The 25337-nt window shown below is 49.4% G+C and overlaps 10 protein-coding genes across 12 annotated transcripts; 5 read left to right on the plus strand and 5 right to left on the minus strand.

The window, feature by feature from the left end:
- Positions 1 to 3959: 3959 nt before the first annotated feature.
- Positions 3960 to 5452, plus strand: LOC9660743. The gene is made up of 5 exons (XM_002962334.2): positions 3960 to 4742; positions 4808 to 4836; positions 4894 to 4954; positions 5017 to 5057; positions 5118 to 5452. The coding sequence occupies exons 1-5, from the start codon at positions 4655 to 4657 to the stop codon at positions 5364 to 5366; spliced, it is 468 nt and encodes a 155-aa protein (XP_002962380.1). The 5' UTR covers positions 3960 to 4654; the 3' UTR covers positions 5367 to 5452.
- Positions 5453 to 5564: 112 nt separating this feature from the next.
- LOC9660744 (putative MO25-like protein At5g47540) lies at positions 5565 to 7547 on the plus strand. The gene is made up of 11 exons (XM_002962335.2): positions 5565 to 5953; positions 6013 to 6174; positions 6229 to 6347; positions 6403 to 6477; positions 6533 to 6626; positions 6758 to 6817; positions 6883 to 6951; positions 7011 to 7109; positions 7165 to 7209; positions 7266 to 7368; positions 7424 to 7547. Exons 1-11 carry the CDS (start codon positions 5834 to 5836, stop codon positions 7498 to 7500), a joined length of 1023 nt encoding a protein of 340 aa, XP_002962381.1. The 5' UTR covers positions 5565 to 5833; the 3' UTR covers positions 7501 to 7547.
- A 191-nt stretch (positions 7548 to 7738) lies between these two features.
- LOC9660745 (autophagy-related protein 13a) lies at positions 7739 to 9659 on the plus strand. Its single transcript, XM_002962336.2, has 2 exons — positions 7739 to 8851; positions 9296 to 9659. Exons 1-2 carry the CDS (start codon positions 7892 to 7894, stop codon positions 9584 to 9586), a joined length of 1251 nt encoding a protein of 416 aa, XP_002962382.1. The 5' UTR covers positions 7739 to 7891; the 3' UTR covers positions 9587 to 9659.
- A 49-nt stretch (positions 9660 to 9708) lies between these two features.
- On the plus strand, positions 9709 to 11594 carry LOC9660746 (mitotic spindle checkpoint protein BUBR1). The gene is made up of 11 exons (XM_002962337.2): positions 9709 to 9899; positions 9954 to 10013; positions 10061 to 10205; positions 10337 to 10494; positions 10557 to 10638; positions 10693 to 10768; positions 10824 to 10890; positions 10941 to 11106; positions 11153 to 11229; positions 11284 to 11364; positions 11427 to 11594. Exons 1-11 carry the CDS (start codon positions 9769 to 9771, stop codon positions 11482 to 11484), a joined length of 1101 nt encoding a protein of 366 aa, XP_002962383.1. The 5' UTR covers positions 9709 to 9768; the 3' UTR covers positions 11485 to 11594.
- Positions 11595 to 11622: 28 nt separating this feature from the next.
- Positions 11623 to 13131, minus strand: LOC9660747 (zingipain-2). Its single transcript, XM_024690056.1, has 4 exons — positions 12590 to 13131; positions 12248 to 12474; positions 12027 to 12194; positions 11623 to 11960 (listed from the first exon to the last, which is right to left on the minus strand). The coding sequence occupies exons 1-4, from the start codon at positions 13095 to 13097 to the stop codon at positions 11739 to 11741; spliced, it is 1125 nt and encodes a 374-aa protein (XP_024545824.1). The 5' UTR covers positions 13098 to 13131; the 3' UTR covers positions 11623 to 11738.
- A 1364-nt stretch (positions 13132 to 14495) lies between these two features.
- On the minus strand, positions 14496 to 17356 carry LOC9661805 (probable protein phosphatase 2C 32). Its single transcript, XM_024688917.1, has 5 exons — positions 15771 to 17356; positions 15488 to 15667; positions 15261 to 15434; positions 15031 to 15210; positions 14496 to 14824 (listed from the first exon to the last, which is right to left on the minus strand). The coding sequence occupies exons 1-5, from the start codon at positions 16164 to 16166 to the stop codon at positions 14594 to 14596; spliced, it is 1161 nt and encodes a 386-aa protein (XP_024544685.1). The 5' UTR covers positions 16167 to 17356; the 3' UTR covers positions 14496 to 14593.
- LOC9661806 (probable lysine-specific demethylase ELF6) lies at positions 17348 to 21914 on the minus strand. Its single transcript, XM_024688911.1, has 8 exons — positions 21545 to 21914; positions 20503 to 21451; positions 20385 to 20442; positions 20265 to 20332; positions 20067 to 20217; positions 19392 to 20008; positions 17926 to 19317; positions 17348 to 17874 (listed from the first exon to the last, which is right to left on the minus strand). The coding sequence occupies exons 2-8, from the start codon at positions 21338 to 21340 to the stop codon at positions 17447 to 17449; spliced, it is 3552 nt and encodes a 1183-aa protein (XP_024544679.1). The 5' UTR covers positions 21341 to 21451; positions 21545 to 21914; the 3' UTR covers positions 17348 to 17446.
- Positions 21915 to 21977: 63 nt separating this feature from the next.
- LOC9661807 (protein ENHANCED DISEASE RESISTANCE 2-like) lies at positions 21978 to 23011 on the plus strand. The gene has a single exon (XM_002962338.2). It carries the CDS (start codon positions 22008 to 22010, stop codon positions 22950 to 22952), a length of 945 nt encoding a protein of 314 aa, XP_002962384.2. The 5' UTR covers positions 21978 to 22007; the 3' UTR covers positions 22953 to 23011.
- Positions 22855 to 24246, minus strand: LOC9660748 (RNA exonuclease 4). 2 transcript variants are annotated; one of them, XM_024688933.1, is made up of 10 exons: positions 24104 to 24246; positions 23978 to 24026; positions 23869 to 23923; positions 23734 to 23818; positions 23567 to 23675; positions 23410 to 23498; positions 23292 to 23356; positions 23154 to 23235; positions 22967 to 23095; positions 22855 to 22899 (listed from the first exon to the last, which is right to left on the minus strand). In XM_024688933.1, exons 1-9 carry the CDS (start codon positions 24227 to 24229, stop codon positions 22997 to 22999), a joined length of 759 nt encoding a protein of 252 aa, XP_024544701.1. In that variant the 5' UTR covers positions 24230 to 24246; the 3' UTR covers positions 22855 to 22899; positions 22967 to 22996. The 2 variants fall into 2 exon arrangements, with proteins under 2 accessions (XP_024544701.1, XP_024544695.1); XM_024688927.1 differs by lacking the exon at positions 22855 to 22899 and having other exon boundaries at positions 22947 to 23095.
- A 70-nt stretch (positions 24247 to 24316) lies between these two features.
- Positions 24317 to 25257, minus strand: LOC9661808 (60S ribosomal protein L13-1). Of its 2 annotated transcripts, XM_002962763.2 has the most exons (4): positions 25102 to 25257; positions 24899 to 25032; positions 24689 to 24847; positions 24317 to 24604 (listed from the first exon to the last, which is right to left on the minus strand). In XM_002962763.2, the coding sequence occupies exons 1-4, from the start codon at positions 25208 to 25210 to the stop codon at positions 24380 to 24382; spliced, it is 627 nt and encodes a 208-aa protein (XP_002962809.1). In that variant the 5' UTR covers positions 25211 to 25257; the 3' UTR covers positions 24317 to 24379. The 2 variants fall into 2 exon arrangements, with proteins under 2 accessions (XP_002962809.1, XP_024544711.1); XM_024688943.1 differs by having other exon boundaries at positions 24689 to 25032.
- Between the last annotated feature and the right edge of the window lie 80 nt (positions 25258 to 25337).

Genomic DNA, 25337 nt, shown 5'->3' on the forward strand with positions numbered 1-25337 from the left:
AGGGCTCATTTGTATGATGAGAAAGTGGACAAATTGAGCCAAAGAGAACAGATCCCTCTCACCATAAGTGACATTGACTTGCATTCTTATTCCATTTTGAAATAGACATGATGCTACCAAGAAGCTCTAGAGGTTTTCTAGACGATGCCATCGATCATTTACTCGGCTTTAGCGCAAGCACTTTGTTTAAAATAACAAAACCCAGGCTGACAAATCAAATAAAAAGTGATACGCATATCGATTTTCATGGGTGCCAGATACTTGAGACCAACCATGTATATTTCAGCTGATGTCAAACGACTTGCTATGGGTTTTGTGACTTCCACCTTGGCAAACAGATGGCAATGAGTTATCACTCAAAAAACCATGACAAATACTTTAACACGTTATAATCTTGGGATCGAAGAAAAACCAATTTTGGGAATCAGAGGAGGAAACATTAGAAGATATTTTTCAGGCGTTCCCCCTTTATAAATAGATGCAAAACTTTATATTTTCATTTCTGGGTTCAGTTCAAGGAGAATGGCCAAAGTGTTTCTTCTTTCCGCCCTCCTCGTTGGCCTGCTGCTCTTCGTAGCCAATGCATCTCGCAACACTCAGCATACGTGTCCGCATTCTTGCAAATCGTTTGTCTAACTTGCAGATATCGTTCTAGTGACTGACAAGGAGAGCGATGTGACTTACATCGTTGAGGGGTCTCGTGAAGGTAGTAACGAGGCTGCTGGTCTCAATGTTGTCATCCCCTCCAAACACGGTAACATAGATCACGTTATGATCCCTCTTGTTGTGATCATGAGCTGTTCTTGTGATATTTATTATGCGCCACTGCTTCTCCGTTTGTTAATAATGCAAGCCTCCAAGATACGTACTGCTGCCTGAGGAACGCCTTTGGATGTCTTCAGAAGTGCGACTCCAACATCAATTACTTCTGCTGCCTCAAGAATGCAATAGGTGGCTGCTTACAGATGTGCGACTCATCCAAGAAACACTACTGCTGCAAGAAGAACCTTTTTGGCACCTGCGTTGAAATGTGCCCCAAAACGGTGAACCTGATGAAGTGATCTGCGTTTGATGGCAAGTGTAAGCAACATCTGGGATCAAAAGCTTATAATTGCTGATACTCTCTACAAATTTTATATTTTTACAAGATTTTCGCTATACTTTTACTTTTTTCAACTGAGTTTGTAAGGTAGCTTGCCATGCCACTGCTGCTGGATCGTCCAATTATAGTTCGTTCTAAGGTTCTAAGAATATATAAACTTGAATTTTAGCTCGATTCATAAGATCGTCCGCTGGTTCTCCTTGGACAACGCCAACAGGAATCCACAAAGGGATGTCCGCTTGTTGTGGCAAAGAGTCAAGGGTGGCAAAGGGAAGCTTGTGGTGGATCAGATTCAAAGGTTGCAAGCCTGTGAACACAGGCAAAGGTGGCAAGCCTACAAGCAAAAGGCAAAGGTGCTGCCAAGAGTAGAGAACTGCTGTTTGCATGAACCTACGCACCCGAAATACTACTCGATAGCCCTGCTCATGATCCACTAGAGTTGCAAGCTCATGATCAAATGGCAGTTCTAAGCAATACCATTTCCACTTGTTGAAGAATGGGTTTCCCCAACCCAAAAACTCTGCCTTCCTGGACCAGCACCATTGAGAGACCAACTCGATAACGATGGCAGTAACGATGTCCCTATGGTGGATTTGTATGGCAAGTGTGGAAGCACGATTAATTCTCGGCTGGTTCTACGTCCGGAGAAGACATGGTAAAGCTGGAACATAGCGTTTTGAAAACCATGGAGAATCAAGCTTCTTTCCAAACCTTGCGAACAGAGCTGAAGCAGGTTTGCTCTATCGAAGAATAGTTAAGCATGGCCTTGCATCTGCCGCAAACGTCGTGAGCTTGTTACTTCCATTGAATCAAAGAGGTCCATGAAGCTGGACAAGTACTGTGACCATCGCGTTCCAAAGGGTGACGTTCTTGTAACTTGTTTGATAAAAGATCTCAAGTAGCGGATCCATGTATAAGCCATGGGTAGGAGCGAAGATCGGAAGTCATTCGAACAGATCCCCCTTTTGGGCATTAAGATAAGCGCATTCCAGACCGCTAAATCTCTTTGTTTCATGCAATCAAAGAGATCCTTTGCCTCCTGGAGCTCTTCTTGGCGAGGTGTGGCATCTATGATCGTCGTCCATGAGATCACATCCAAGCAAGGGATTCGAACGAAGAGCTTTCGCGCTTTGCACAGCATCGCGTTCCAGCAGATCGCATTCCTGCCAATGATCCGATCAAAGCACTGCTCCGCGCTCTCGGCCTCGCCAGTCCTTCCATAAACCACAACGATCGCTGTCCCCACAGCGATCTGGGTGTAAATTCCCAGCCAGATCGCTTCCATGGCGATCGCCTTTCCCAGATCTCATCCCGGCAATGGCATCGAGAACGGTCACGAAGCTGATGGAATCCGGCGCCATCCAAGCCCCGGTAGAATCGCAGCGCCTCTCTGCAATGCCCGTTCTGGGCATACGCCGAGATGATTGTTCCAGGACACAAGATCTCTCTCCGGCATGGAATCGAAGAGCTCCTGCGACCGCGGGAGGTCCCAGCGCCCGCGTACCCGGCGATCAGCGCATTCCAGGAGACCACATCGCGCAGAGCCATTCGCGTGAAAACTTCCCTGACTCTGACAAGATCCCCTGTCTGGGCAAATGCTCGAAGCAAGATCGTCCACGAGTAGACGTTGTGGCGGGCGGTGCCGCTGTGGAAGACGATCTCTGCATCGGGCAGGCTGCCGCAGACGCTGTACATGCGAATGACGAGATTCGCGATGCGATCCAGGCCTGCCCTGGCGATCTGCGAGTGAAGAATGCGCCTCCGTGGGAAAGAAAGAACCATGATGCTTTTTAGGGTTTTAGAATATTTTCTTGGCGCCAAGAAGCTATGGCGATGGCGATCAGAGGTAGCTCTCGACCTAATCGATCGATGCATCGATCCAGATGGGGCTCGAATCTTGCTCGTATTTCCTAGTCTCGAATCTTTCGATGCTATACGCGATTGCTTACGCTGAGAAATCTGGGATGACGCGAATGCTTCCAAATCATTCCTTCGTCAGCAGGGATCTGTGAATCTCTCTAACGCATTCCATCACTTTTCTTATAATATTTTCTATGCGTTGTATCAGAGAGGCCTGGCGATCGAGAGGAATAGCTCCATCAAATTAGACAAAGCTGGGATTGCTTTCTACGACCTATGGCGATCATACAGGTTCTACTTTTCCCTCTCAGCTTTTTTTTTTGGTTCTTTCCTTCTTGCTTTTGTCCTCTCGTTTTACGTATCCTTTTCTTTTTTTCTCCTTGTGTTCCTTCTAGAGCTCTGATTCATGCTACATTGCAAGTTTTCTAGCTAGCCTTTAAGCTTTGTTTCTTTCTTTCGCAAACATACCACGGTCTTTGGATCCTTTCCTTTTGCCTGTGTTGTTTTGCTCTCTCTTTTTTTTTTTCTATACTATCACATTGTCCTGCGTTTGTGTGCCAGGAACGATTTCGCTTTTCCACGTTCTATTTATTATTACTTTCACATCAGTTCACGTGTGGCGCTGCAGCAACAGGCGTTCTCGTCCAGCCTTTGCAGTGGTCAAGTAGTATAATTCTTACCATCTCTTGTTTCTCTTTTAGTTGATCGCTAAAGTCGGTGCTTTGTCATACAGCGGATCATTGTCAGGCTCGTCGCAACCGAGTCAAGAGGAATCCAGGCGATTTTCATCTGTCAGTGAGGACCAAGACCGCGGTAAGCTCCTCTGATTGAGTGAGAGTCCTGTAACTTCGCTTCTGTTACAGCGACAGAGAGTCCGACTCCAAGTTTCCAAGTTTCCAAGTTTTCTTTTCGCTCCACGCGGTGACAGGTTCTTTTTTCTATGCTGATGGTTTTTATAAGATTATGTAAAACTGGTCTTGCAGGGTGGCGAGAGATATTTCATTGAAAATGCGAGGCACATTGGACAGTCAGTGTCGCTTTGTCACAGGAATAGAGCAGAGGTGGCCTGGGGACGTGGGATTCTTGAGCCATGCAGAGGACGCAACTCCGGGCTGGCACTGAGGAGAAAGTCTGGACGATTCAATTTTCCAGGGAGGAGGAAGGAAAAGAAAAGAGGAGGAGACGCAAGGCATCGGGTCCACTCTTGGTCGTAAAAGGAAGGACGAGACAGCCCATATGAGCGCACCATTAATGCAGCTGCCACAGATTTCTCTGCGGCTTGCGGTACTCTTGTAGTTCCAACTGCAAGCACTGGATGGGAAAACAAAAAAAAACAGAGGAGAAAAGCAGGAGGACGACGAGACGAGCTTCACCGTCGTCTTTGATTTCGGTGAACAACGCAATGGAACAGGAGGAACAACATGGTGGTGTAAGAGGCCAAGTGATAGACATTGAGGAGTTCCCTCCCGGGACGAGGTGAAAGTATTTTAGTATACATCACTGGGCCTTTATTCTATCTCTGAGGAAGCAGGAACTTCGGGTTGAATAGTAGCGGTAGTAGTCAGTCAACAGGGAATGCTCGAGATCAATTGAGTCGACGACGGCAGTATAAAAGAGAAATCTCTGAAACAGCAAACGAGGACGCTCTCCGCCATCTTCCTCCGAGCTCCTCCAGCTGAAACCTCTCCTGCGATGGCGAAATTCGCATCGCTTCTACAGGTCATTGCTCTTCTTCTTCAGCTGGCCGACTGTAGGAAGCTCAAACAGCAGCAGCAGCACGGTAAGTTTTTTTCAAGCAAGAACTTCCTCCAAAGTCTCACAAACAGCGGTTTTTTCTTCTTGCAGGAGACTCTTCGACAGCTTCACTCCCGACGGTAAGCCACGGCTGGTTTCGTTTTTCTAGCCCTCATTTCGGATAGTCTTTGCTGCAGACTAGTAGCAACTGTCTTAAATTCGATTCCACCGGTCTCAAATGCGACCAGACTTTTCCAGGTTCGTAAATACATGCTGTGAAGAGCACGGCGTTTTTAATCCCAGCTTTGTCAATTCAACAGAGTCAATCGAGAAATCCCGGCTGCTGCTCGCGACTAAACCAGTTAAGCCCCCCACAAAGTTCTCTTTTTCCAAGTCTCTCACACCGCTTTCGCCTTTCCAGGAAGAGCTAGTGACCGATCGAGCGTATGAATCCAGTCCCCCAAAGCGAACAAATCTCAGTGACGCTTCTTCCGCCACCGCTGCGACTTTGGACGACGAATTCACCGCTCCATCGACGAGAAAGGAGCTGAGCGAGGACGATTTCGAGGAGACAATGAGGACAGACTACGCTCCAGTTCGTCGCAAGCCTCCCATAAACAACGAAGTTCCATTCTTCGCCAGTGACGCGACGCGAAGAACTTCTCCTTGATCAATGCTTTTTACCCCTGTACATAATCTATCATCGGTGACTCTTGGGATTCGAACCTGACACCTAATTAGATTCTTTTTTGTACCTTTCTATTTGTCACGTGGCCACATCCTGGCCGTCGTAGAGTAGCGAAAATCGACGGCCAGGGATGGATCCCAAGAATATCCGGGCTTTTGAAGCCAAAGGAAGCTAGGCTAGGCTAGACGTCTTCTATGATTGATAATCAGGGTTTGGAGGAGGGGAGCGCATGATCGTGTTCGCTGCCGCTGCCCTCGCGCTAGGTAGGATTCTGGCCTCTCTCGATCTTTCCAGGCTTCTGGTGCTAGAAATTTGTCCATCGCGGAGTGTGTGAGGATCACGGAATGCGCGTGATTGCGCCGCATTGTGGCCCCGGCGACGCTGTTGGTGTGGAGATTTATAGCGGAGGGGAGCTCGCGGCGGTGGATTTCTAGCGGATAAGCGGCGCCATGAAGGGTTTCTTCAAGCACAAATCCAAGTCGCCGGCGGATCTAGTGCGGTCGGCGAGGGAGCTGCTCCAGGCGCTCGATCATGTCAACTCCCTCAAGGATTCCAAGAGAGAGGAAAAGGTATTTTATTTTTTCAAAGTTCTTGCTATACACATGTGAATGGTTGTGTGCTTGTGTAGATCGCGGAGCTGTGCAAAAACATTCGAGACATCAAAATCTCGCTATATGGGAACAATGAATTTGATCCTGCGCCGGACTCGTGCGCGCAAATCACACAGGAGATTTTCCAGCACGACACGTTTCGATTGATGATAGTTTGTCTACCGAAGCTGGAGCTCGAGGTAAATCTTTAGACTGTATGGAGGCTTTCTTCTTGACTTAAGGGAGTGTAACAGGCTCGAAAGGATGTGACCCAGATTGTTGCGAACTTACAGAGGCAGCAAGTCCAGTCGAAAGTCTTGGCTTGCGAATACCTGGAAAGGAACAAGGATTTGCTGGACATGCTCATCCTTGGGTATGTTAATTTCTAAAATTCCTTTGTGTTTATTGTCTGCTCTTTCATACTGCAGATATGAGAATGCGGATCTTGCATTGCACTACGGGACGATGTTTCGGGAATGCATCCGGCATCAAAGCATGGCGCGGTAAGTCTTAGTTTTTAGTTTTCCTTTTTCTATCTCGTAACTGTTGGCTTCACAGGTACGTCCTGGAATCCACTCACTTCAAGAAGTTTTTCGAGTACATCGAGCTGGCAAACTTTGCTGTCGCTTCGGATGCCGCTGCGAGTTTCAAGGTCTTGTTAGACTGATCCTGCTGCATGGATGATTCCAAATGTTGCTTGCTGCCCTCCAGTATGTGTTTACATGATTGACTTGCAGGCTCTTTTGCACTGGTTTCTGACGATGAGCTATCCTTGATCCTTAGGAGCTTCTTACGAGACATAAATCTACTGTGGCTGAGTACCTGGCAAGAAACTACGACTGGGTATCTTTCTTCTCCAATATTTTTTTTTTCCGAAGTCTTCCTGACGTGTTTCTTTCTTTTTCTAGTTTTTTCAAGAGTACAACACGAGGCTTTTAGAATCTCCAAACTACATCACAAGGAGACAAGCTGTCAAGGTATCAATCACTTTGAGACGCTTCTTTTTGTTCACTCCACCAAAATCTTTGTTTGCTAGCTTCTCGGGGATATGCTCCTGGATAAATCAAACACTGCAGTGATGATGCGCTATGTCGTGTCAAAAGAGAACCTTCGAATCATGATGAATCTTCTCCGGGTAAGATTTCATGGCAACATTCTTCACGTTTTTTTTATTGTTCTGGCCTTCACAGGAACCGAGCAAAAACATCCAGATCGAAGCCTTCCACGTTTTCAAAGTGAGCAAAAATGGCGCTGCTATGATCGATTAAATCACTCGCTGCGATTGTCTCAGGTGTTCGTAGCCAATACCAACAAGCCACCGGAGATCGTGAGCATCCTGGTAGCAAATCGGAGCAAACTACTTCGATTCTTCAGCGATTTCAAGACAGAGCAAGGTATGTTTTCTATGATTCTTGGGTGTGATCAAACAATGATGATTTGGCTCTGTAGAAGACAAGCATTTCGACCAGGACAAAGCGCAAGTCGTCAAGGAGATTGTAAATTTGGAGCCGAGAGATATGATATAAGAAGTCGTGGAGAGAGAATAAAAGGAAAAAATCTCGTATTTGCCATTTGTCGGCGCCGCTAGGTTTGGGAAACCATTTGCTTGTATTTGGAGGCGCCGCTAGGTTTGGGAAACCATTTGCTTGTATTTGGCGGCGCCGCTAGGTTTGCCGCCATATCTAGCGCCTCTCTTCTTTCTCTTTGTTAACACAAAGAAAAGCTCTCGTGAGGGTTTTTCAATTTTTCCCCATCTATGACAAGGTCCCGCTGCGAGCCCTGCGGATTGGAGGCGACAATTTTGCTCCCCCGGCCGCGATTCTCCATCCAGAGGTGAGATTCTTGCGAGAAATGCCCGGCGCTGCAAGGCAGGAGCGGTATTTCGATCCCAGGGCTTAGAACAGAAAGAAGAGGGCAATGGAAGGGAAAGTATCGCAGGATGAGAGCCGGCGAATGGTATCCGAATTCTTCGTCAAGAGCTTGAATGTGATCCTCGGCGCGAGGATCCCATCCAAGTATTTGCAGCCAGCGACGAGCTCTTCCTCCGCTAGCGCTAGCACCAACAAGAGCTTCAATCTCGTGCTGGTGAATTCTCCCATGAGGAACAAATGCCACTTGAGCGTGGTGGAGCCGATCGTGGTGGACGTGCTGCTGCTCCATCACGGCTCCAGTGCTTGCGCTGCGATCGAGGACCATGTTTTCCGGTGGAGTCCAAGCCAGCAGACCCAGCAAAGCCAGTCATTGCTCGAGCGCTGGGTGGTACACTGCGTTCCCTGGGCGTGTCTCAAGAGCAGCGAGAAGACCACCCAAAGCCCAGATCATGTCACGAAGAACAAGACCGCCACCGCCAAGAAGCCGCCGCTCTCACGGCGATCGGTGGCGGCGCCGCCACCCTCGGCCGAGGAGAAGAAAAATCCGTGGAAGAAGGCGATGAAAATGCTCAGCATCATGCTGCGGTCGCTCTACAATCTCACGCGGCTCCTCCCGGCTTACAGGATCTTCCAGCAGCTCAACTCGTCCAGCTCGCGAGGATCTCCCGGCTGCTGCCACTTTGATCTCTCATACAAAGTGAGGAGCACTCTCAGCGTGACGGGGCATGGAAGCTCCGACAAGAGCCTTTGCAAGTTTAACCTCACGCCGGTGGAGACGGAGCTGGGACGGATGTGCATCTCGGTCAAGTACTCGGATGCTGCCAGCGTCGAGAGAGCCATTCAGCGAACCAACTCCATCTTCTCGGAGATCATCCAGGACTACGTTGGTGGTGGTGGTGGCGATGGTGGCGGCGGTTCTAGTGGTTCTTCCCAGAATCCACACTTTGCTGTGAAGGATAGGAGGATCTGTGCTGCTACTCGGACGATGTCGAGCAACATACCAGCGGTAAGTCTTTCTGTTTTTCGGTTTTTCTCTGCTTTCGTTGGATAGTTTGCTTGCTTTGCTCTCGAGTTTTTGGTTTCTTCGAGCGTTTGGTTTCTTTGTTTTCGTTGGATTGTTCTTTGCTATCGAGCTTCTGGTTTCTTCCAGCGTTTGGTTCTTTGTTTTCGCTGGCTACTTTGCTTGCTTTGCTCTCGAGTTTTTGGTTTCTTCCAGCGGTTTCTTTCCTTTCGTTGGATAGTTTTCTTGCTTTGCTCCAGCGTTTGGTTTCTCTCGTGTTCTTCCTGATTTCTTTGAAAGTGTATGATTGATTGCTTGCAGTATTTGTAAGAGTGAGTGTTAAGATCTTTTGCTTGTTTGTATCAAGAGCTGTTCATCGAGTTCCTACGTTTGAATTGCCTTCTTTTCTGCTGGATGTCTTAAGAAGTTTTCGATTTGGATGTCAAGCAGGCTGAAGTAGCAGCAGTAGCAGCTGTGAAGCGATCTTACAGCAGCCCTTTGAATCCAATCGAGCTCGATCAACAGCAGGAACTCGTCTGTCCATTTGCCTGCGACGACGAGCGAAAAGTCTCGAGAGACGCCGCCGCGGGTGCTCTCATCACAGCTCTCGTCTCCGCGGTTCCAATCGAGAAATCTCCTCCTCGTGACAAATGCTCACGAGCCACAGGCACTCTTCGCGAAGCTCTTCGCGAGCTCAGGAGCTATACAGACATAGCTAGAAAGAAAGCTGTGAATATTTAAAATGTACATATCAACGGCCACGATTCAAGCTCTAAGGCAAGGGTTTGAATCGATGGCCAGGATTTCTAGTTCATATTACCGTTGAGGGGGATTTTGATCGCTCTAGGGCTTTTCAGTCGAAGCATCGGGCCGGGCGCGCGATCCGGAGGCTCCTCCCAGAGATTTCTACGCGATTTCTAGCGATGGAGTGGGAGCTGAGCAAGGAGAATGTGCAGCCGCTCCGCAAGGGCCGGAAAAATGTCGATCTGCTCAACCAGGGGCTCAAGGCGAAGCATAAATCTCCTGCACGCTCCGTGCTGATCGAACAGAGAAGGTGAGTTCTTTGCCGCCCGCGCGCTTCCTGGTTTTGATTTGCTTTCTCGGTCAGGATTTTGCTCGAGAAGATTGATGACTACGTCGGCGATGATCCCTTGGAGCCCTGGATAAGGTAATGCGCTATAGATTCGTGCCCGTTACGAATCTATTTCTTTCCAGATGCATCGAGTGGACGAAGGAAGCTTTCCCTTCCGGCGGTAGTCAGTCTGGGATTCTTCCAATGCTGGAGCTTTGCCTGCGAACGTTCTGCGACGATTCAAAGTATAAGTCGGATTTGCGGTACCTCAAGCTATGGCTGGACTATGTAAGCTCTTGTTTTTTTTTTCTTCCTTTCCTGTTTATCTAGCTCTAGCTTCTCGGCTCTTCTTTTTTATTTTCTTCCTTTTCCTGTTTATCTTGCTCTAGCTTCTAGAAAACTAACTTGCGATGTTCCAGGCGGACAGATGCACTCATCCGCGGGACATTTATGTCTTTCTGGAGGTGAACGACATTGGACAGACTTACGCACAGTTTTACGAAGCGTATGCATCGTACCTGGAAAGGTGCAAAAATCTATCCAAGGCTAACGAAGTTTTTCAGATCGGTATTGCCAGGTTCGTATGATTTCTCGACTTTGCAGGCTTTGGTTAATCCTGGACGACTTTCTGTGAGGCAGGGCAGCGGAGCCAGTTGAGGAGCTGAAAATCAAATACAAGAGCTTTCTTGAGCGAACTCTTAGAAAACCAAAACCAGATGCTGTAAGTTTCAGAACGTTTATGCGGTGTATGCGGCTTATACTGTTGGTACTGTAGGAGGAAGACACTGTGGACGAAGGGCTTGCCAGATCATTTGGATCCCTCGTCCTTCCACAATCTGGACAAAGAACAGGTAGGCTGTTTTGTTTTGTGGCTTGAGTTTTCACTTAACATGTTCTACTGCTCAGGAAGCATGCCGAGCAGGCCTCCACAAAAGCCTTCGAAGGGCAATGCGCCACCGCTGTCTAAGCAGACGTAAAATGTGACTGTTCTATGTGTGCTGTTCTAAGGTTCGACCCATGCAGGTTCTCTGTGTTTGTCGATTCGGAGCTTAATCCAGCATCGAAAGTACCTGGACTGCATGAGAACGGTGCTCAAGGCCACGCCTTACCTGTTTGGACCAATTTAGGATCTCAAGCCGAGAGGACGAAGGAGAACGTTCAACAGCCGACTAGATGGAATGAAGCAAAGGTTAGTGATGATGATCATGCACTTGCTCTGAGAACGTTTTGTTCAGATTCCTCAAAGGCCCTCCAGGCCCGTTTCTGTGTCGACTGAAGCACTGGATGTCTACGTTGACGAAGAATTCACCAGGTACAGTAATATTCAGAAATTTTCATCTCGCGCTGCTTCATGAAGTTACTGCAGTGTGGCATCTCGAAGCTGGAATCGCAGAATATCTACTGCAGCTCTGAAAGTTCGGCTCTCCCGCGGTCAAGACATCAAGATGTAAGCTTCAATTGAACTTCTGATTGATCTATAGATACTCAGCCGCTCTCTTTTCTTTCCAGTGACACTGAAATGCTGAAGCAAGCTCCGCTCCGAAACTTCTCAAGGGAGCTCAGATAGCCACTAGTACACTTTGCCATGAACTCTATGGCTGCAATTTTAACAATGTCTTTGGGAATTTTTGTTGAACAACCGCTTTTCGTAATGGAAAGACTACAGAACTTTTGACATCTCGCTCTTCCTCGTGAAACAACAAAAGACTGGTAACTATTGTTGATCATATTTCATTTGCATGGGCATTGGACCAAACAGTGACTGAAGGAAGTAGTTCAAATAGACATACGAAAGTTCTGACGACTACTTTTCCTGTTCTTTCAGAACTTGCGAGGGAAGAAAACATAGTTGTTGATTCCACAACGGCCTCCATAGAGTCCAGTTCCACGCTGAATCTTCATGTATCCTTGCTCACCCCATTTGGTTCCTCTCGAGTTCTTTAAGATCCAGTAATCGTCCCCGTTGTCGCTTCCATAGCCAACGATCAACACTGCGGTGAGTCCAGTGTCTCCAGTGCTGTGGCAAGGCCCTTTGAAGATTCCCTGCCAAACAAACACCCAAGTAAGTAACTCTTTTCAGTAAATAACGTCTACTTCGGAAGTACTTACTCCAGTGTATTTTACAAAATCTTTAGAGGAACCATCAATGAGAGCCGTGACTGGCTGCTGTGCGACCCTCATCTTTAACTCTTCTTCAATATCGGAAGCTGAAACTCCGGGAGCACACAGAGAGCCCCGCAGTGTGTCGAAACCATCGATGAACACCTTGTATGGATTCTGAAAGGCAAATGTGTAAGTCATCTTTGTTGCCACTTTTTCTTATAACTCACCCCGATGTGGCAGGTGCTGTTTTTCCCGATGTAAGGATACGAGGCGCTTGCTTCCAGCCCCGTTTTCTGAATGTAGACGAAAGAGTCCTGCGGGAAGCCGTAGTCGCATCCGCCATTGTAGACATCGCAGTCGATGAGTTCTTGGGCCGAGAGCTCCACCAAGTTCCCGGTGACGATCTTGTTCAGGCCCTCCACCGCTCCAGCAGTTGCAAAGGCCCAGCCTCCACCTAGAAAGAACGAGAAATACTTTAAGACCAACATCTCGACAAAGCAGGAAAAGAAAGAACTCCAGGGAAGTAACTCGAGAACTGGCAACAGGGAAGGGCGAAGCTACATTCTTACCAGTGCAGTTACCAACATCTTTCACGGACGTCACAGCCCCCTCCTTCCTCCAGTCGACAGCTTCTGGAACGTGAGGAAACGGAGGCCTCCTCGGCTCAGGAGGCTCATCAGAATGATCGACTTTGGTCCGCAGGACAGGCGAAGCAACCCGAGATGGCAGACGAGGCTTGAACTCCTCGTGATCCAGGTCCGGAAGATGGTCCAGGCCCAGCCAGTAGAGCCGGAGGTTCCTATAGTAGTCGTGGAGCATCCTCACATTACGCTTGAAGAGCTCAAACTTACGCTCCTCCTCGGCTCTCTCGGCATACACTCTCGAGTGCTCGGCTCTCCAACGATCAAACATGAACTTAAAGCCAGCATCCGGGTCGAGCTCCTCGGGAGCGTACCAGAAGTTGGGACCCTCGCGATCCTCATCACGACCATGGTGAGGGAATGCAGCAGCCACTACTACTAGTGTGAAGCAACAGGCGAGAAGAGCTAAGAGGACGTGACGACGAGACAACGCCATGGCTACTAGACTTTTAAGGTTTGAGAACGTTTGCTCGGTTATATAGTGAGATATTTACGACAGGTTGCGCGGGCATGGATAACGTGGGAGCGAGAAAATCGAATCGCTTGAAGGTACCGCCAGGGTAAACTTTTCTTTTCGGCTAGGTGTCCGTCTTAGAAGAGTGACAAGTCACAGAAGCGAGACGTCTTTGCAAGCTTTTCTTTTACAAGTTATATCTTAAGCAGGCGAATACATTTAGTAGCAATGGGGGCCATATCCACAAACGGTTGTGATCGGGCAGCATTTGAACAAAAACAAGCAGGATGGAAACATACAGCAGCATTTCTGACCATACCCACATGGTGGGCAAAGTGGCGATGGTGGTGGAGGTGGTGGGGGTGGGGGTGAGGGTGAGGGTGGTGGTGGCGGTGGTGGTGGGGGTGAGGGTGGTGGAGGTGATGCTGTTGGTGGTGATGGTGGTGGGGGTGAGGGTGGCGATGATGGATGTGGCGGGGAGGGTGATGGTGATGGTGGTGGGGCTGAGGGTGAAGGTGAAGGTACTGGTGCTCGTGATGGTGATTGGGTAGAACCTTGACCAAAGCTTATGCTTGACTGATATTCATTGGGTACTTTCATCTCTATGATACTACTCAACGATTCCAGCATTTTACCTCCCAGACTATTGGAGCTAACCATGGATTTACCAAGAATCATCAGCCTACACACATTATTCTTGAATAACTCATGCCTGTTTGCTCCCTTGTTTACGGTGGTGCCATCATCCTTCCCACACCATTCCCTGAGTAAACCTTCCGTGGAACAAGCATTTTGATTCTTGAGAGTTGAACCAGCAGTGGATTGAGTGAGGATCACAGTGAAGAGCAGGAGACAGCACCAATGGGAAGAACTGGAAGAAGCCATTACTCAAAAAGTCTCAGATTCTCTGCCGTATATAAACTCAAATTGCAACCACTAGAAAAAATTATCAGTAGCAAACAAATTGCGTGGCATTCCACCTCAACCATTTCTGTAGCTTGCATCTTATCAAACAAGACACTTGTCTAGAAGAGCAGCCCACACATCACGCACAACGCCAAAACATATTTTAAAGCAAAGGAATTTCAGACCACCTCAGAATTAGCCATAACAACCAGCCTGGGACAAAAGAATTATCTGCGTAGTATTTTCTTGACTGGTGGTATACCAACAAGTTTGGGTGTATTGCTTCCAGATTCAAATACACCGTTTGACATTTGCAGGTTGTGTGCCAAGAAGCTTGAGATACTAGAAGGGCACATTTATGCTCACCGGAAAGACGTAAAGATGACAATCTTATGGGATTTCTCATGGTGAAAAGATTTCAAAGTTTGGTCTCTCATCAAGCCTTAACTGAATTCAAGAAAATCAAAACAAATCTAAGCTCTAGAAATTCATTGAATTTACATTACAGTCAAGTTATGAGAAAACAAAAAGAATGAATGTACAAATTTCCAGCTTCGTCGTCAGGTTTCCAGTCAGGAGCTTCGCTCTGGTGTAGAGAACTTCCCAAGCTCCACGATCATGACGGTCACATCGTCGAGGCACCCTCGCTTGAGTGTCAGGTCTACCAATCGTCGGCACGCAGCACCTAAGCTCGACAATCCGGGAGTTGAAGCAGCACCACGAGAATCTAGTTGGATCGATTCACGCTTCGCTCCCACCTTGAGGGCCAACAATGCGCACTCCGCGGCTTCCTGGTTTGACACCTAGGAAAGCGAAGGTCAGCACATCACGGAGAAGACGTAAAAAAAGAGAAGATTTGCTCTTCACAAGGAAAACGTGAGAGAAGAAAAGGAGAAAGGGAGAGAGAGAGAGAGAGAGATGGAGATGTTTTCCACAAGGAAAGTTTCCAGAGATGACAGGAGAAAGGAGCTCAGAGAGAGAGAGAGAGAGATGGCTATGGCGCTCTCACCAGGTCCCAGAGTCCATCGGACGCCAAGATGAGGAACTCGCAGTCGCTGGTCAGCGGCAAGCTCACCACGTGTGGATCGCACGAGATGAATTCCTTCAAATGTATGTCTCCAATTCCTCTCGACACTGCCAGCACGCCCTGGACCCTCCACGTCCCCGTGTAGCGATCCACGATTCCACCCTGGAAGAACGCGTTGGTGATCGAATTCTAGAAGATATGGATGAACTTACGAGACTTTCTACTCTCCGGCGCTCCGACTCGGAGCTGAATCGATGATCCTGCGTGAGCTGGATGGCCGCGCCGCCGGATTTCACGAGCAGCGCCCGGCAATCCCCCGCATTGGCGACGATGAGCTCGTTCCGGGCAATTAGCGCCGAGACGCAGCTCGCGCCACTGCTAGAACCCTAGAAAACCAAGAAAATTTCAAGCGTGGGGATCGATAGAGCTCGATCGTTACCTGGCGCAAGAACTCGTCATCCGTGGTGTGGTATCCCATCCGGATCTCCTGCGCACCGATTTGCATCGCGCCGGCCTCGTCGGTAGGGCAAGCCGCCTTGACGATGTTGTCCAGGAGATTGCGCGCTGCGAATCTCGCCGCCGCGCGCCCGCCATGGCCATCGAAGACGCCAAAGAATCCCTGTAACCAGATCCATTGAGCCAAGAACCCTAAAATTCCACGGAAGAGAGAGCCCAAGAACCCTAAAATTCCAGGAAGAAGAAGAGATGGAAGGAGGTATCACCTGCTTGGGCAGTGCCGTGAAGCTGTCCTCCATGATCTGGCGCCGCCCCTTCTTACACGCGACGCCATAGCCATGGCCAGCGTGCGTGAGGTCGGAATATTCGTCGTCCACGCACTCCTCCGCCGTGGAAGATTCCCTCTCCGACGCGGGAATGGCGAGCCTGGGCGGCCGCTTCCTCTTGAGCAAGCTCGCCGGCGGCGCGGGCGATTTCATCCCCGGATCGCCGTCGCCGCCGCCTCCGATCGACGCGATGAGCAGCTCTTCCTTGACCACCGCCGCCGCCGACGACCTGGGCGAGAGCGGCGAAGAGGGCGACGCGAATTTGCCCGGCGACGATGCCAGCGAGCACAGCAATCGCGTGGGCGATGGGCAAGTCGCCGCTACCGCCATGATCATCGATCGATCGCAATTGGCGAGGAACACCAGCGATCGATTATCGATCACTCCTTCCAGCCCAGGAAACCAAGATCGAGCCTCGCCACTTCCAGCGCCCCCGGAAAGAGTCTCTCGCCCTTTTTTCCTCTCTTCCCACTCTTTTCTCTCGCGCAAAGTCGCCCACACGAGAGACGAAGAGTTAAAATCGCGACCACCTCTCCTCTCACATTGACCGGGCTTTACTAGCGGCGATTCGTTCGTTCGTGCGGGTCTTCCACGAAAACTTCTCCCTCTCTCTCTCCCTCTCTCTCTCTCCCTCTCTCTCTCTCTCTCACACACGCAACGGTAGCTCTTCTTCTTCTTCCTCCTTTTCTCGACCTTAAGAGAAAAAATTCCTTGGATCCATTCACTCCTCCTCCTTCCTCTCGGCTCGGCTTAAAGAGAGAAAATTCCTTTCCAACGATCGATCCGTTCACTGGCGCTGGCGTGGATTAGATTCGATTCCACTGCTTTCCCTGTGGCTTTGCTGCGCGGAACCAAAGCCTGACTAGAACTTGTGCCAGGCGCGCGATTGACCCGGCTAAAGATATATAATCCGGCCGCACAGCACAGCCACCAAATTCATTTACAATTTCACCGCCACGACTGGACTTTCCAGAGTCCATCTTCTTCGCTCTGCGTAGCTTTCAATATAAACGACTTCAAAGTAGATCTCTTCTCAAGTCCAGACTTTTCCAGCGACTATAAAAGCTTTCCCAGGTAGAAAGAACTTCCAAAAAACCTCCCAACTTTTCGCGTGAGTGCGAGAGATGCCCGATGATCAAGCTCTACACGTTTCGCCACTATTCCCAAAGCTTTCCATCACCACTTCCACCTCAGTCCCATCAAAATCCAAACTTCCTTTCTTCCAGAGAAAAAGAGATCCTCCACAAAACCTTCCATCCTTTCATCCCTGTGCCTGTGCCAGTCCTATAGCATATCCAACCTCAGTCGCATCAAAATCCAAACTTCAGCCTCCACAAAACTTTCCATCCTTCCAGCCCTGTATGCCTGTTCACCAAAATCCAAGCTTTTCCAAGCCCTGTCCCTGTGCCGTTCCATGCATGCTCTAGCTCGTCAAACCTTCCAGACAAGTCTTCTCGGAGTCTCAGTCTCACAGTCCCAGTCCTCGTTCCAAGCACTGGCGTCATCCAACCTTTCTCCATCAAAGCTTTCAAGTTCCTCGTCTGACTGTCCGATGGTCGGCTGATCCTGGATTCCTTCCCTGCCTGTTGCATTCCTGCTTTTCCCTTGCGAGCTCTTCACGTACTGTGACCCGTTGTACGCTTGTGGCGACTGAAATCCGAGACAAACCTGTAGCTCTTGCCGCACTCGGTGCAGGCGTAGGGCCTCTCGCCGGTGTGGACTCGGATGTGCTCCGTTCGGGCCCAGGACCATTTGAACGTCTTCTTGCAGCCTTTCCAGGGACACTTGAGAGGCCGGTCGTCGGCATGGACGCGGTAGTGCTGCATCAGGTAGCTGTGCGAGCAGAGGCGCTTGGAGCACTCCTTGATGGTGCAGATGTTGCGCTTGTGCAGAGCTAGCTCGCTCGCTGTTCGGAAGCTCATCGTGCATCCATCGAAGTCGCAAGTGTGTAGTCCATGAGAGTGCACCATGCCGGGAGCAAGCTTGCGCTTCGTCGCCTCGCTGCCAGGCCTTTTTGTCGACGTCGAAGCCTTCTTCGCTCCTCCTGCAAGGGACAAAAGTTTCATGTTGGTTGCTTCACGCATAGGAAACGTACCTCGTCTAGGAGCTTTCTCTTGTTCTTCTGCTGCTTGAGCTTTCCAGCTCTTGCGCTTGGTCCTCTTAGCTCTGGATTCCAGACCATACTCTGCGGCTTCATCCACAGCGCGTTCGTCATCCTCAACAGACGAAGCTGACACATTGCTATAATTCTGCTCCTCCTCGTCTTCCTCTTCTTCTTCTTCATCATAATCTTCTTCCAGGTCCTCGTCTGTTAGCTGTTTCTCTTCGTCGCTAGCCTCCAAAGATGAAGCTATTTGAGTCCTTTTCCTCTTTGGGATTCCTATCTTCAATGGCGTCCTGTGAGCCGTCGGCCATGCCTTTGGCTTCTCATCCATGTACGATGAATGAAAAGTTGGAGAAAACGAGATAGGCACGTCATGCCATACGCTGTTTGAGAAACAGAGCGTCGATCCTGCACCATGCTGACCATCGTCTTCAGTGATCACCACCGAAACAGGCTCATTTTCAGCAGCTACAGGCTCAGGCTCCTTCTCCTTGGATTTCTGCTCAGGTTCCTCCAGAGGAGCTGGTAACACTTCCTTATATGCCGCAACATTCTCCTGAGGGGCCTCTTCGTCCAAAACCACAGCTTCACGATGAATCTCAGGCTCCTCCTTGCAGTCCACGATAACTAGCGGCTTGGTCGTTTCCTCAGGACACGGCAGCTCCAACTTCCCGTTTTCTTCCTTTTCTTCCTTGCAAACTAGAGGAGGTAGAGGCCGGACTTCTTCAGACGAGCGATTCTCCGTTCGAAGCTCTGGCTCTGACACTTTGACATCCTCGTCAAGAGAAGCAGCATTCTCGGTCTTGACATCGTTGGCCTCGAGTTCAGAAGGAAGACTTTCACTTATTTGCGTGGAGCAAGGCTGAGGCTCGGATTCAACCCGCCATACTGCAACCATTTGTGTCCGTTTCCTTTTCCTACAGTTTTTCCTGAGGCTTGCATAGTCCTCACTCTTAAGTATGTCCTCGTCGTGGCCGCCTTTACTTTTCCCGGTCTTACTATCCGCTAACTCATCCTGGTTATCTTCTACTTTGGAAGCTGTTCGGCACCCTCCTAAAATGGCGTGCGTCTGATCATGTCTCCAGACCCGACCACACCAACGCCCGACTACTTTCTTCTCCTTCGATGTCTTCTCTACCACCAATTCAGTGTCATCTTCGTCTGTTTCTGCCCTGCTGTTTTCTAAAAAGGATGCTGTCGCTGGAAGCCTTGCCTGAACATGATCAATCCAACCGTTGTCAGGTCTCTCAGCCGCTTCGATTGCAGCGCTGATGAGTTGCAAATCCTGCTGGTTCTCCTCGTCATATGTGGTATCTCTGAAGCGACACCGAATGCTCATATCCATTGCAAAGTCCTTCGCATTCTTATCGAACATCTCATACTCTGTAAGCACATGAAAGAAAAGAAAAAAAAGGAATCAGTTCCACAAAGCAGCTGAAAAACAGCGAAGCATTTACCTGGATGATAAACAACCAGCACGAGGCTTCCCCCGCAACCTTGGAGCAGCAAGGATACCTGTAACGCGTGCTCCGAGCACATGATATATGGACGCTGTAAGTTATCCCGGCCTGCTTTCCTGCTCCCATTCGGAAGTAGAACCTTCCGAGACGACCCATTCTCATCTTCCTGTCCGTGGTTCTCATCTGTGACTGTCAATCTTCCTTCCCGAATACTCTCACTGGCTTTGGACGTCGGCTGAACGATCACTACGCAAGAGTAGCACAGAATACCGCAAATGGAACAGCACACATTCCCCCAATCAATTCGAGGAGGACTGTTTTTACCGAGGGTCTTATCATCGCCAACCTTCTCGTCGGCGCCTTCCATGGTTTCGCACACAAATGATAGCAGCGAGATAGAGTCAATTGTGCCTAGGTTCACCAGGTTGGAGAGACTCTCCTTCCCGTCATCTCCCTTGAGAATAACCCGCCTTGCCTGTGTCATGCTAACGAGTTTGTCGAGCACCTGTTGATTCTTGGCCATGTCGTTGACGAACTCTGTTCTTACTGCTTCCTCTGCGCCGACTTTCATTTTGTGCTTTAGTCTCGAACTTCGGACATCCTGTGCGTTTGAACTAGCAACAAAAATTCGTCAATTCAATCAATCATAGATGGATAGCTTGGTTTTGTTACCTTTTCGCAAATGCTAGTGCTGTTTGGTATAATAATTTCTCATGGCAAACCATCGGAGGACGGCATAATAATTCTTTGCGAGCAGCTGCTTGCTTGGCAGCTTTCAACCAGCCTGGACTTGCTAAACTGCTGGTTTCACCGCAATTGAAACCTGGAAAACGTAATGTAAGTAATAAACCACAAGCAAAGCGCGCCTACTATGGCTGAAGCTGAAATTATACGCCCTCGGAAAAACGATGACGTACTCTCCAGGGTTCTGCACAAGTCTGAGATGCGCTTGTCACATACATGCAAACGATCGAAAATCAAAAGAAACACCTGCAGCAGGGAACGCCATTGATCACGAGCACTTCCGGGCTGACGACGGAGTTATCGTCTACAAACAAAAACACATCGCGAGTATCAAGGAAAAAATCCTTAGCAAACCATCACTAACCTTGGTTTCTTAAAACGTCCTCGAAAGCAGGAGCCGCGCCGGGTGGCACCACATACCACGTCTTCGGAGCACCCAGATGCAAATAGTCCACAAAGTGGAGGTCGTGGCTCTCGGTTCTCCATGACCAGTGGCTGAAGAGCATGGCTATGTATAACAGCGGAGACGTCACGCCTTGGACCTCGCCAGGCATGAATCTCAGCAAAGATCCCTGTAACTTCGCCAAGTATCTCATGTTCCAGGGACTATTGACGAGCTTCCACCCTTCCCTGTCCACAGCACTCTTCTTCCTTTTCTTGCCATCGCCCTGCTCGCTATCACTCTCCGGGAACGCGGAGCCTGGAATATAGTCCGCATATTCCACAGTCACTGGCTTATCCTCCTCGATTGTCTTCCAGAACAGAGCCTCCAAGACAACCGGAACAACATCCCTGGAAGTTCCAACCTGTGCTCGAGTAAAAGCCTTGGCCTTGATCTCAAACTGGTCCAAGGTATAGCTTGCCCCCTTGCTGTGCCGAGTTTGAGCGTGAGTGTGATCGCCCAACTCTTGCTTGCGAGTGGTAAACTTGGATCCCGCTAGAGAATTCGCGTCGAGCCCAATCGATGCCTTCTTCCCCGACGATTTCCCGGCCGCGGCTATGGACCTGTAGAGGTTTGGAAGGAGCGACTTCCGGCGCGGCTTCACGGTGGGCGGGACGATCTTGCAAATCCCAAACTGCCCAGCTTCCTCCTCGATCCTCAGCACGAAGGAGATGGGATCCACAAACTCGGCCTCGCTGGGGCGATACTCTGGAGCTACAGGAAGCCCCTTGATCCACGGCGCTACTTCCACCTCCACCATGTCACTCAGAATCTTTCCCAAATTTTCACCGCATTGATCGATGCTAAACAGAGCATGCCCTGCTTACGAGCAAGAGAGAGAGAGATTTCGCCCTCTTCTTGCTCCTCTCTCCTGCAAGAACAGGGAAAAACAGAGGATGTTAGCGCGAGGATCAATCCTGGAGCGAAATATTTCGCAGCGCAGCTGAATCGATCGAGAGCTTACCGGATTTCGGTAAGAACTGTTGGTATTCCTGGCCGATCTAAACCCTAGCGCGCCCAGCACCTTGCCGCCTGCTCGCGCAGAGCGTGATGCTTTGCCCAAGCCCTAATTCAAGAAACCGAGGGAAGAAAAGAGCAAGCGCGCCCGCCTCAAACCCTACCCAGCGATCGATCGAATGGGAGCGTCGTGCTACCCTCGAGCTGTTGCCCTCGCTCGAAGAATCAATGCGATCGATAGCTCTTCCCCTGTTCTCCGCGCCACATTCCCTCCTATTCCAGCGTCACAGTAAGAAAGAAAAGACCTAGAAATCGACACCACTGGAGCGCGATCAAAGCACTAGCAACGGGAAAACTCTGTTCTCCGAGAGGGGCAAAATCCATTCCCAAAGCTACGGGAATATTCTAAATGCGTAAAAACAGAGTGACATTCGTAAGAACCCTAATTAGGGTTTACTGGGGAGGGAAAAATGGGCAATGCGGCAGATCCGGCTTGGATCGAGCAGCTCAAGCGCGGTGGCGCGCTGCCGCTCACAGGCCTTGATTCCTGCTTCAACGGCTGGTGCTCGCCTCCAGGTGATTGCTTCAGAGTGCGGGGCCCGGATTATTTCGCTACCAAGGCCAAAATCGCCGCAGGGGATTGGCTTCTAGAGCCGCTCGCCGTCGACTGGATCAAGAGCTCCTCCAAGATCTACGACGTCCTTAGGCATCCCCAGTCGAGAATCGCGGCAGCTCTAGGCAATTTGGATCTAATTCCTGGCAACTCTTCCTCTATTCTTTCGAATTCTCCTACCTCTCCATTCGTGTGGGCTTTTAATCTCCAAGTCCCCAGCAAGGAGAACTACAGTGCCATCATCTACTTCGTCAGCCACCATCCCTTCCCGGAGAACACTCTGATCGACCGCTTCCTCCGGGGAGACGACGCCTTCAAGAACTCGAGGCTCAAGCTCATTGCCAACGTCGTCCAGGGGCCCTGGATCGTCAAGACCGCCGTTGGCGAGCAAGCCATCTGCGTTCTCGGAAGAACTCTCACTTGCAAGTACTCCACCGCTCCAAACTTCCTGGAAGTTGATGTTGATATCGGCTCCTCCATGGTTGCCAACGCCATCGTCCACTTAGCGATCGGATACATCACCAGCCTCACTGTGGATCTCGCGTTTCTCATCGAGAGCCAGCATCCGGAGGAGCTTCCGGAGAGAATCCTTGGGGCTGTGAGGCTCGGGAACCTCGAGCTCCAGTCGGCAGTGCCACTGGAACTAATGTCCGGTGACAGTAGTAGCAATTCTTTCCCGGGAGAGAGCTCGTTTAGCTCCCGGCTATGGAAGGGATTTACATCCCTCTTGACACCTGCGGGACAAAGCTCTACACGGCCAGATGATGAAGATGACGACGACGTCAAGGACAGCTCGTCATAGAAACGAAAGCTCACCTGTGTATAGTTCTATCGCCTGAAAGGAACTTACTGCTTAACCGATTTCTTGTGTCGTTTCCATATGCTTTTCTCCCATTCCGATCTAAACTTTTGATATAGTAGCATTGCACTTCGGGCATCCTCCACCTGAAAGAAGAAACAGCATACAATCCTTCGATGTCTGGTGATTTTTTCTACAGCTTACCGAAGAATGAGCGCCATCTTGAACTTTAGCGTCGAGAAACAGCGCAGCTAAATGCTGGAGGGATCTTGGTCGCCCATGCTCACTAAAAAACCGAGAAAGAAACACCATAAGTTCCACAAGCTCTTCCTCTATACAAACCTGCGAAATGGAGTATAGAGACTAGTATCCCGAGTATCAGCTTTTGGATGGTTCAACAAGAGAACCTGCAAAGTGCGTGAAATAAATCAAATCGTCTACTTCAAAACAATGAGTCTACCTTAAAATCATAATGTAAAGCGTGCCCGACTAGTATACGCCCGGATAACAAGTCGGATACTTCTTGTTGCACGGTTGCAAAAGCTTTCCCTACAGGCAAAGAACACCAAAACAATCAAAACGAAACGAAAAACTAATGCTTGGACCACACCACTTACCATTCTTTATATCTTTGTAGCGAATCCCGCTTACATGAGTGCGAAAATCCGTGACAAATTCCATGGGTTTCACATATTCATCGTACACTATGTTCCCATGCTCATTCACCTTTCGACAAAGTCCAAGCAAAATAAGAAGCTAAAAAACACTACGAGAAATTCGTTACCAGGCTGATTCTAGCAAGAACGCTTTTCTTTCCCTCAAATCCAACTCCCACCATTTCGCAATCCATCGCAAGGACCTTTGTTACGCTATAACACACCAAAAGTTATAAAAAAATCCAATGCGTTCGTGCCAGTACCTAGAATCAGTGCTGGAAGGCTCTGGGAGCTTTTGGAGCGTGGTTTCTTTCTTCTCTACAAAGCGCAACAATGTCAGGAAATAAAACAAGCACGATCCACGAATCAAACCTGACGCGATCGAAATTTCCTTGCGCTTCTTCGCATTAATCCCCAACTTCTGCACAGAATCAAAGAATGAGCGCTTTAGAGTCCAAAATCTCCCATCGCTAAAAGCCTAGGAGCTGCCACACCAACTGATCGCAGCTCCATCCAATTCTGGCTCACAGCCACCGCCTTGCCACTCGATCGATCCACAGAAGCGAATTTTGACCGTTTCCTCGAGCCCGCAGCCGCTACCGCATTCTCGCGCTCTCGCTTCATCCCAAGAACCCTAAACCCTTTCTCCTTTAGGGTTTTAGGTTGTTAATACATCTTTTAGCCCAAGAACCCTAAAATCTAACAAAGAAAAAAGTGAATGCCCGTACTTTGAGACAACAAAAAAACCATTTTTGATGGATAGCTCTGGTTTGTTTACTTCTTCCCTTCTTCCTTCTCGGCCTCGGCAGCCTTCTTCGCGCGGATTCCAACGAGACGCTTGTTGGTCTGCTCGATCCGGAGCTTCTGATAAGCTTTCACGGCCTTCATCTCGTCGGTCACTGTGACAATGCCGACCTCGGGTTTCTTTGGAACAATTGGCAGCACTGGCCCTTGGAACTGCGTCGCAGTGCTCAGAACCTCGGGTTGCGAATCGCCCATCTGAAAAACACGATGATTTGAGTGTCGCGAATCCAAAAAATGCAAAGCTCCGCTCGCAAGAACTCGAAAGGCATCCATCTTTACCTTTGTTTTCTTAGCTTTGCGTGGGAAGACGATGAGCTTCGTCTTGTACGTGTTCAATCGCTGGACATTCGTCTGCAAGCTCTCGAGGCTCCGGTTCTTCCTCCTGTGATCCAGGGCGATTCCAATCGTGCGAGCGAGCTTCTTGGAGATCCCAGCTTCCTGGATCTCCAACAGTGAGCTACAAGCAAAGAATGGAAGAGAAATTCCTACCTTGAGCTCCTCCAGCGAGAACCCTCGGCCGTATTTCACCTTGCTGTTGTACTTGACGGTCGGGCAGTGGACCACCGGGCGCAGAGGGCCGGATGGCGGGCGAGGGAAGATCTTGGCAGCCTTGATCGACCGGGCTGCAGGAAGAATCGCCCAAAAACTAAGAATGGCGAGAGAGAAAAGAAGAAATCGCGAATTCTACTCACCCTTTCTTCTGCGGACCTTGCGCGCCGGCTGATTGAACCATGTCCTCACCAGCTTCTCCCAATCCTTCTTGAAATGCTGATTGGGAATGACATTGTTTCCCTTCACCATCGCTAAGCCGCCGCCCTGACCAAAAACCCTAGGATGGTTCTTAGGGTTCTTGAACTCTCAAGTAATTGAACGGTCAAGATGAGAGACAATGAAACAACGGTCGAGATGGAACAAAAGATCTGACGGC

This window comes from Selaginella moellendorffii, unplaced genomic scaffold (assembly GCF_000143415.4).
Source record: "Selaginella moellendorffii unplaced genomic scaffold, v1.0 SELMOscaffold_2, whole genome shotgun sequence".
Classification (NCBI taxonomy): domain Eukaryota; kingdom Viridiplantae; phylum Streptophyta; class Lycopodiopsida; order Selaginellales; family Selaginellaceae; genus Selaginella; species Selaginella moellendorffii.

Coding starts and splice junctions, on each gene's coding strand:
- LOC9660743 (XM_002962334.2), top strand. CDS start 4,655: ATGGCGAAATTCGCATCGCTTCTACAGGTCATTGCTCTTCTTCTTCAG. Junction 4,837..4,893: donor CGACAGCTTCACTCCCGACG/GTAAGCCACGGC, acceptor TCTTTGCTGCAG/ACTAGTAGCAACTGTCTTAA. Junction 4,955..5,016: donor ATGCGACCAGACTTTTCCAG/GTTCGTAAATAC, acceptor TCAATTCAACAG/AGTCAATCGAGAAATCCCGG.
- LOC9660744 (XM_002962335.2), top strand. CDS start 5,834: ATGAAGGGTTTCTTCAAGCACAAATCCAAGTCGCCGGCGGATCTAGTG. Junction 6,348..6,402: donor CTGGACATGCTCATCCTTGG/GTATGTTAATTT, acceptor TTCATACTGCAG/ATATGAGAATGCGGATCTTG. Junction 7,369..7,423: donor CGATTTCAAGACAGAGCAAG/GTATGTTTTCTA, acceptor TTGGCTCTGTAG/AAGACAAGCATTTCGACCAG.
- LOC9660745 (XM_002962336.2), top strand. CDS start 7,892: ATGGAAGGGAAAGTATCGCAGGATGAGAGCCGGCGAATGGTATCCGAA. Junction 8,852..9,295: donor TGTCGAGCAACATACCAGCG/GTAAGTCTTTCT, acceptor GATGTCAAGCAG/GCTGAAGTAGCAGCAGTAGC.
- LOC9660746 (XM_002962337.2), top strand. CDS start 9,769: ATGGAGTGGGAGCTGAGCAAGGAGAATGTGCAGCCGCTCCGCAAGGGC. Junction 10,891..10,940: donor CCACCGCTGTCTAAGCAGAC/GTAAAATGTGAC, acceptor CGACCCATGCAG/GTTCTCTGTGTTTGTCGATT. Junction 11,230..11,283: donor GTTGACGAAGAATTCACCAG/GTACAGTAATAT, acceptor AAGTTACTGCAG/TGTGGCATCTCGAAGCTGGA.
- LOC9660747 (XM_024690056.1), bottom strand. CDS start 13,097: ATGGCGTTGTCTCGTCGTCACGTCCTCTTAGCTCTTCTCGCCTGTTGC. Junction 12,195..12,247: donor ACAGCACCTGCCACATCGGG/GTGAGTTATAAG, acceptor TTTGCCTTTCAG/AATCCATACAAGGTGTTCAT. Junction 11,961..12,026: donor ATTTTGTAAAATACACTGGA/GTAAGTACTTCC, acceptor TTTGTTTGGCAG/GGAATCTTCAAAGGGCCTTG.
- LOC9661805 (XM_024688917.1), bottom strand. CDS start 16,166: ATGATCATGGCGGTAGCGGCGACTTGCCCATCGCCCACGCGATTGCTG. Junction 15,668..15,770: donor TCACGGCACTGCCCAAGCAG/GTGATACCTCCT, acceptor ATCTGGTTACAG/GGATTCTTTGGCGTCTTCGA. Junction 15,211..15,260: donor GCCGGAGAGTAGAAAGTCTC/GTAAGTTCATCC, acceptor GCGTTCTTCCAG/GGTGGAATCGTGGATCGCTA.
- LOC9661806 (XM_024688911.1), bottom strand. CDS start 21,340: ATGGTGGAGGTGGAAGTAGCGCCGTGGATCAAGGGGCTTCCTGTAGCT. Junction 20,443..20,502: donor GGACGTTTTAAGAAACCAAG/GTTAGTGATGGT, acceptor TTTTGTTTGTAG/ACGATAACTCCGTCGTCAGC. Junction 20,218..20,264: donor TAATTTCAGCTTCAGCCATA/GTAGGCGCGCTT, acceptor TACGTTTTCCAG/GTTTCAATTGCGGTGAAACC.
- LOC9661807 (XM_002962338.2), top strand. CDS start 22,008: ATGGGCAATGCGGCAGATCCGGCTTGGATCGAGCAGCTCAAGCGCGGT.
- LOC9660748 (XM_024688933.1), bottom strand. CDS start 24,229: ATGAAGCGAGAGCGCGAGAATGCGGTAGCGGCTGCGGGCTCGAGGAAA. Junction 23,676..23,733: donor TTCTTGCTAGAATCAGCCTG/GTAACGAATTTC, acceptor CTTTGTCGAAAG/GTGAATGAGCATGGGAACAT. Junction 23,096..23,153: donor AAGATGGCGCTCATTCTTCG/GTAAGCTGTAGA, acceptor TTCTTCTTTCAG/GTGGAGGATGCCCGAAGTGC.
- LOC9661808 (XM_024688943.1), bottom strand. CDS start 25,210: ATGGTGAAGGGAAACAATGTCATTCCCAATCAGCATTTCAAGAAGGAT. Junction 25,033..25,101: donor CAAGGTCCGCAGAAGAAAGG/GTGAGTAGAATT, acceptor TTCTTCCTGCAG/CCCGGTCGATCAAGGCTGCC. Junction 24,605..24,688: donor GCAAAGCTAAGAAAACAAAG/GTAAAGATGGAT, acceptor CGTGTTTTTCAG/ATGGGCGATTCGCAACCCGA.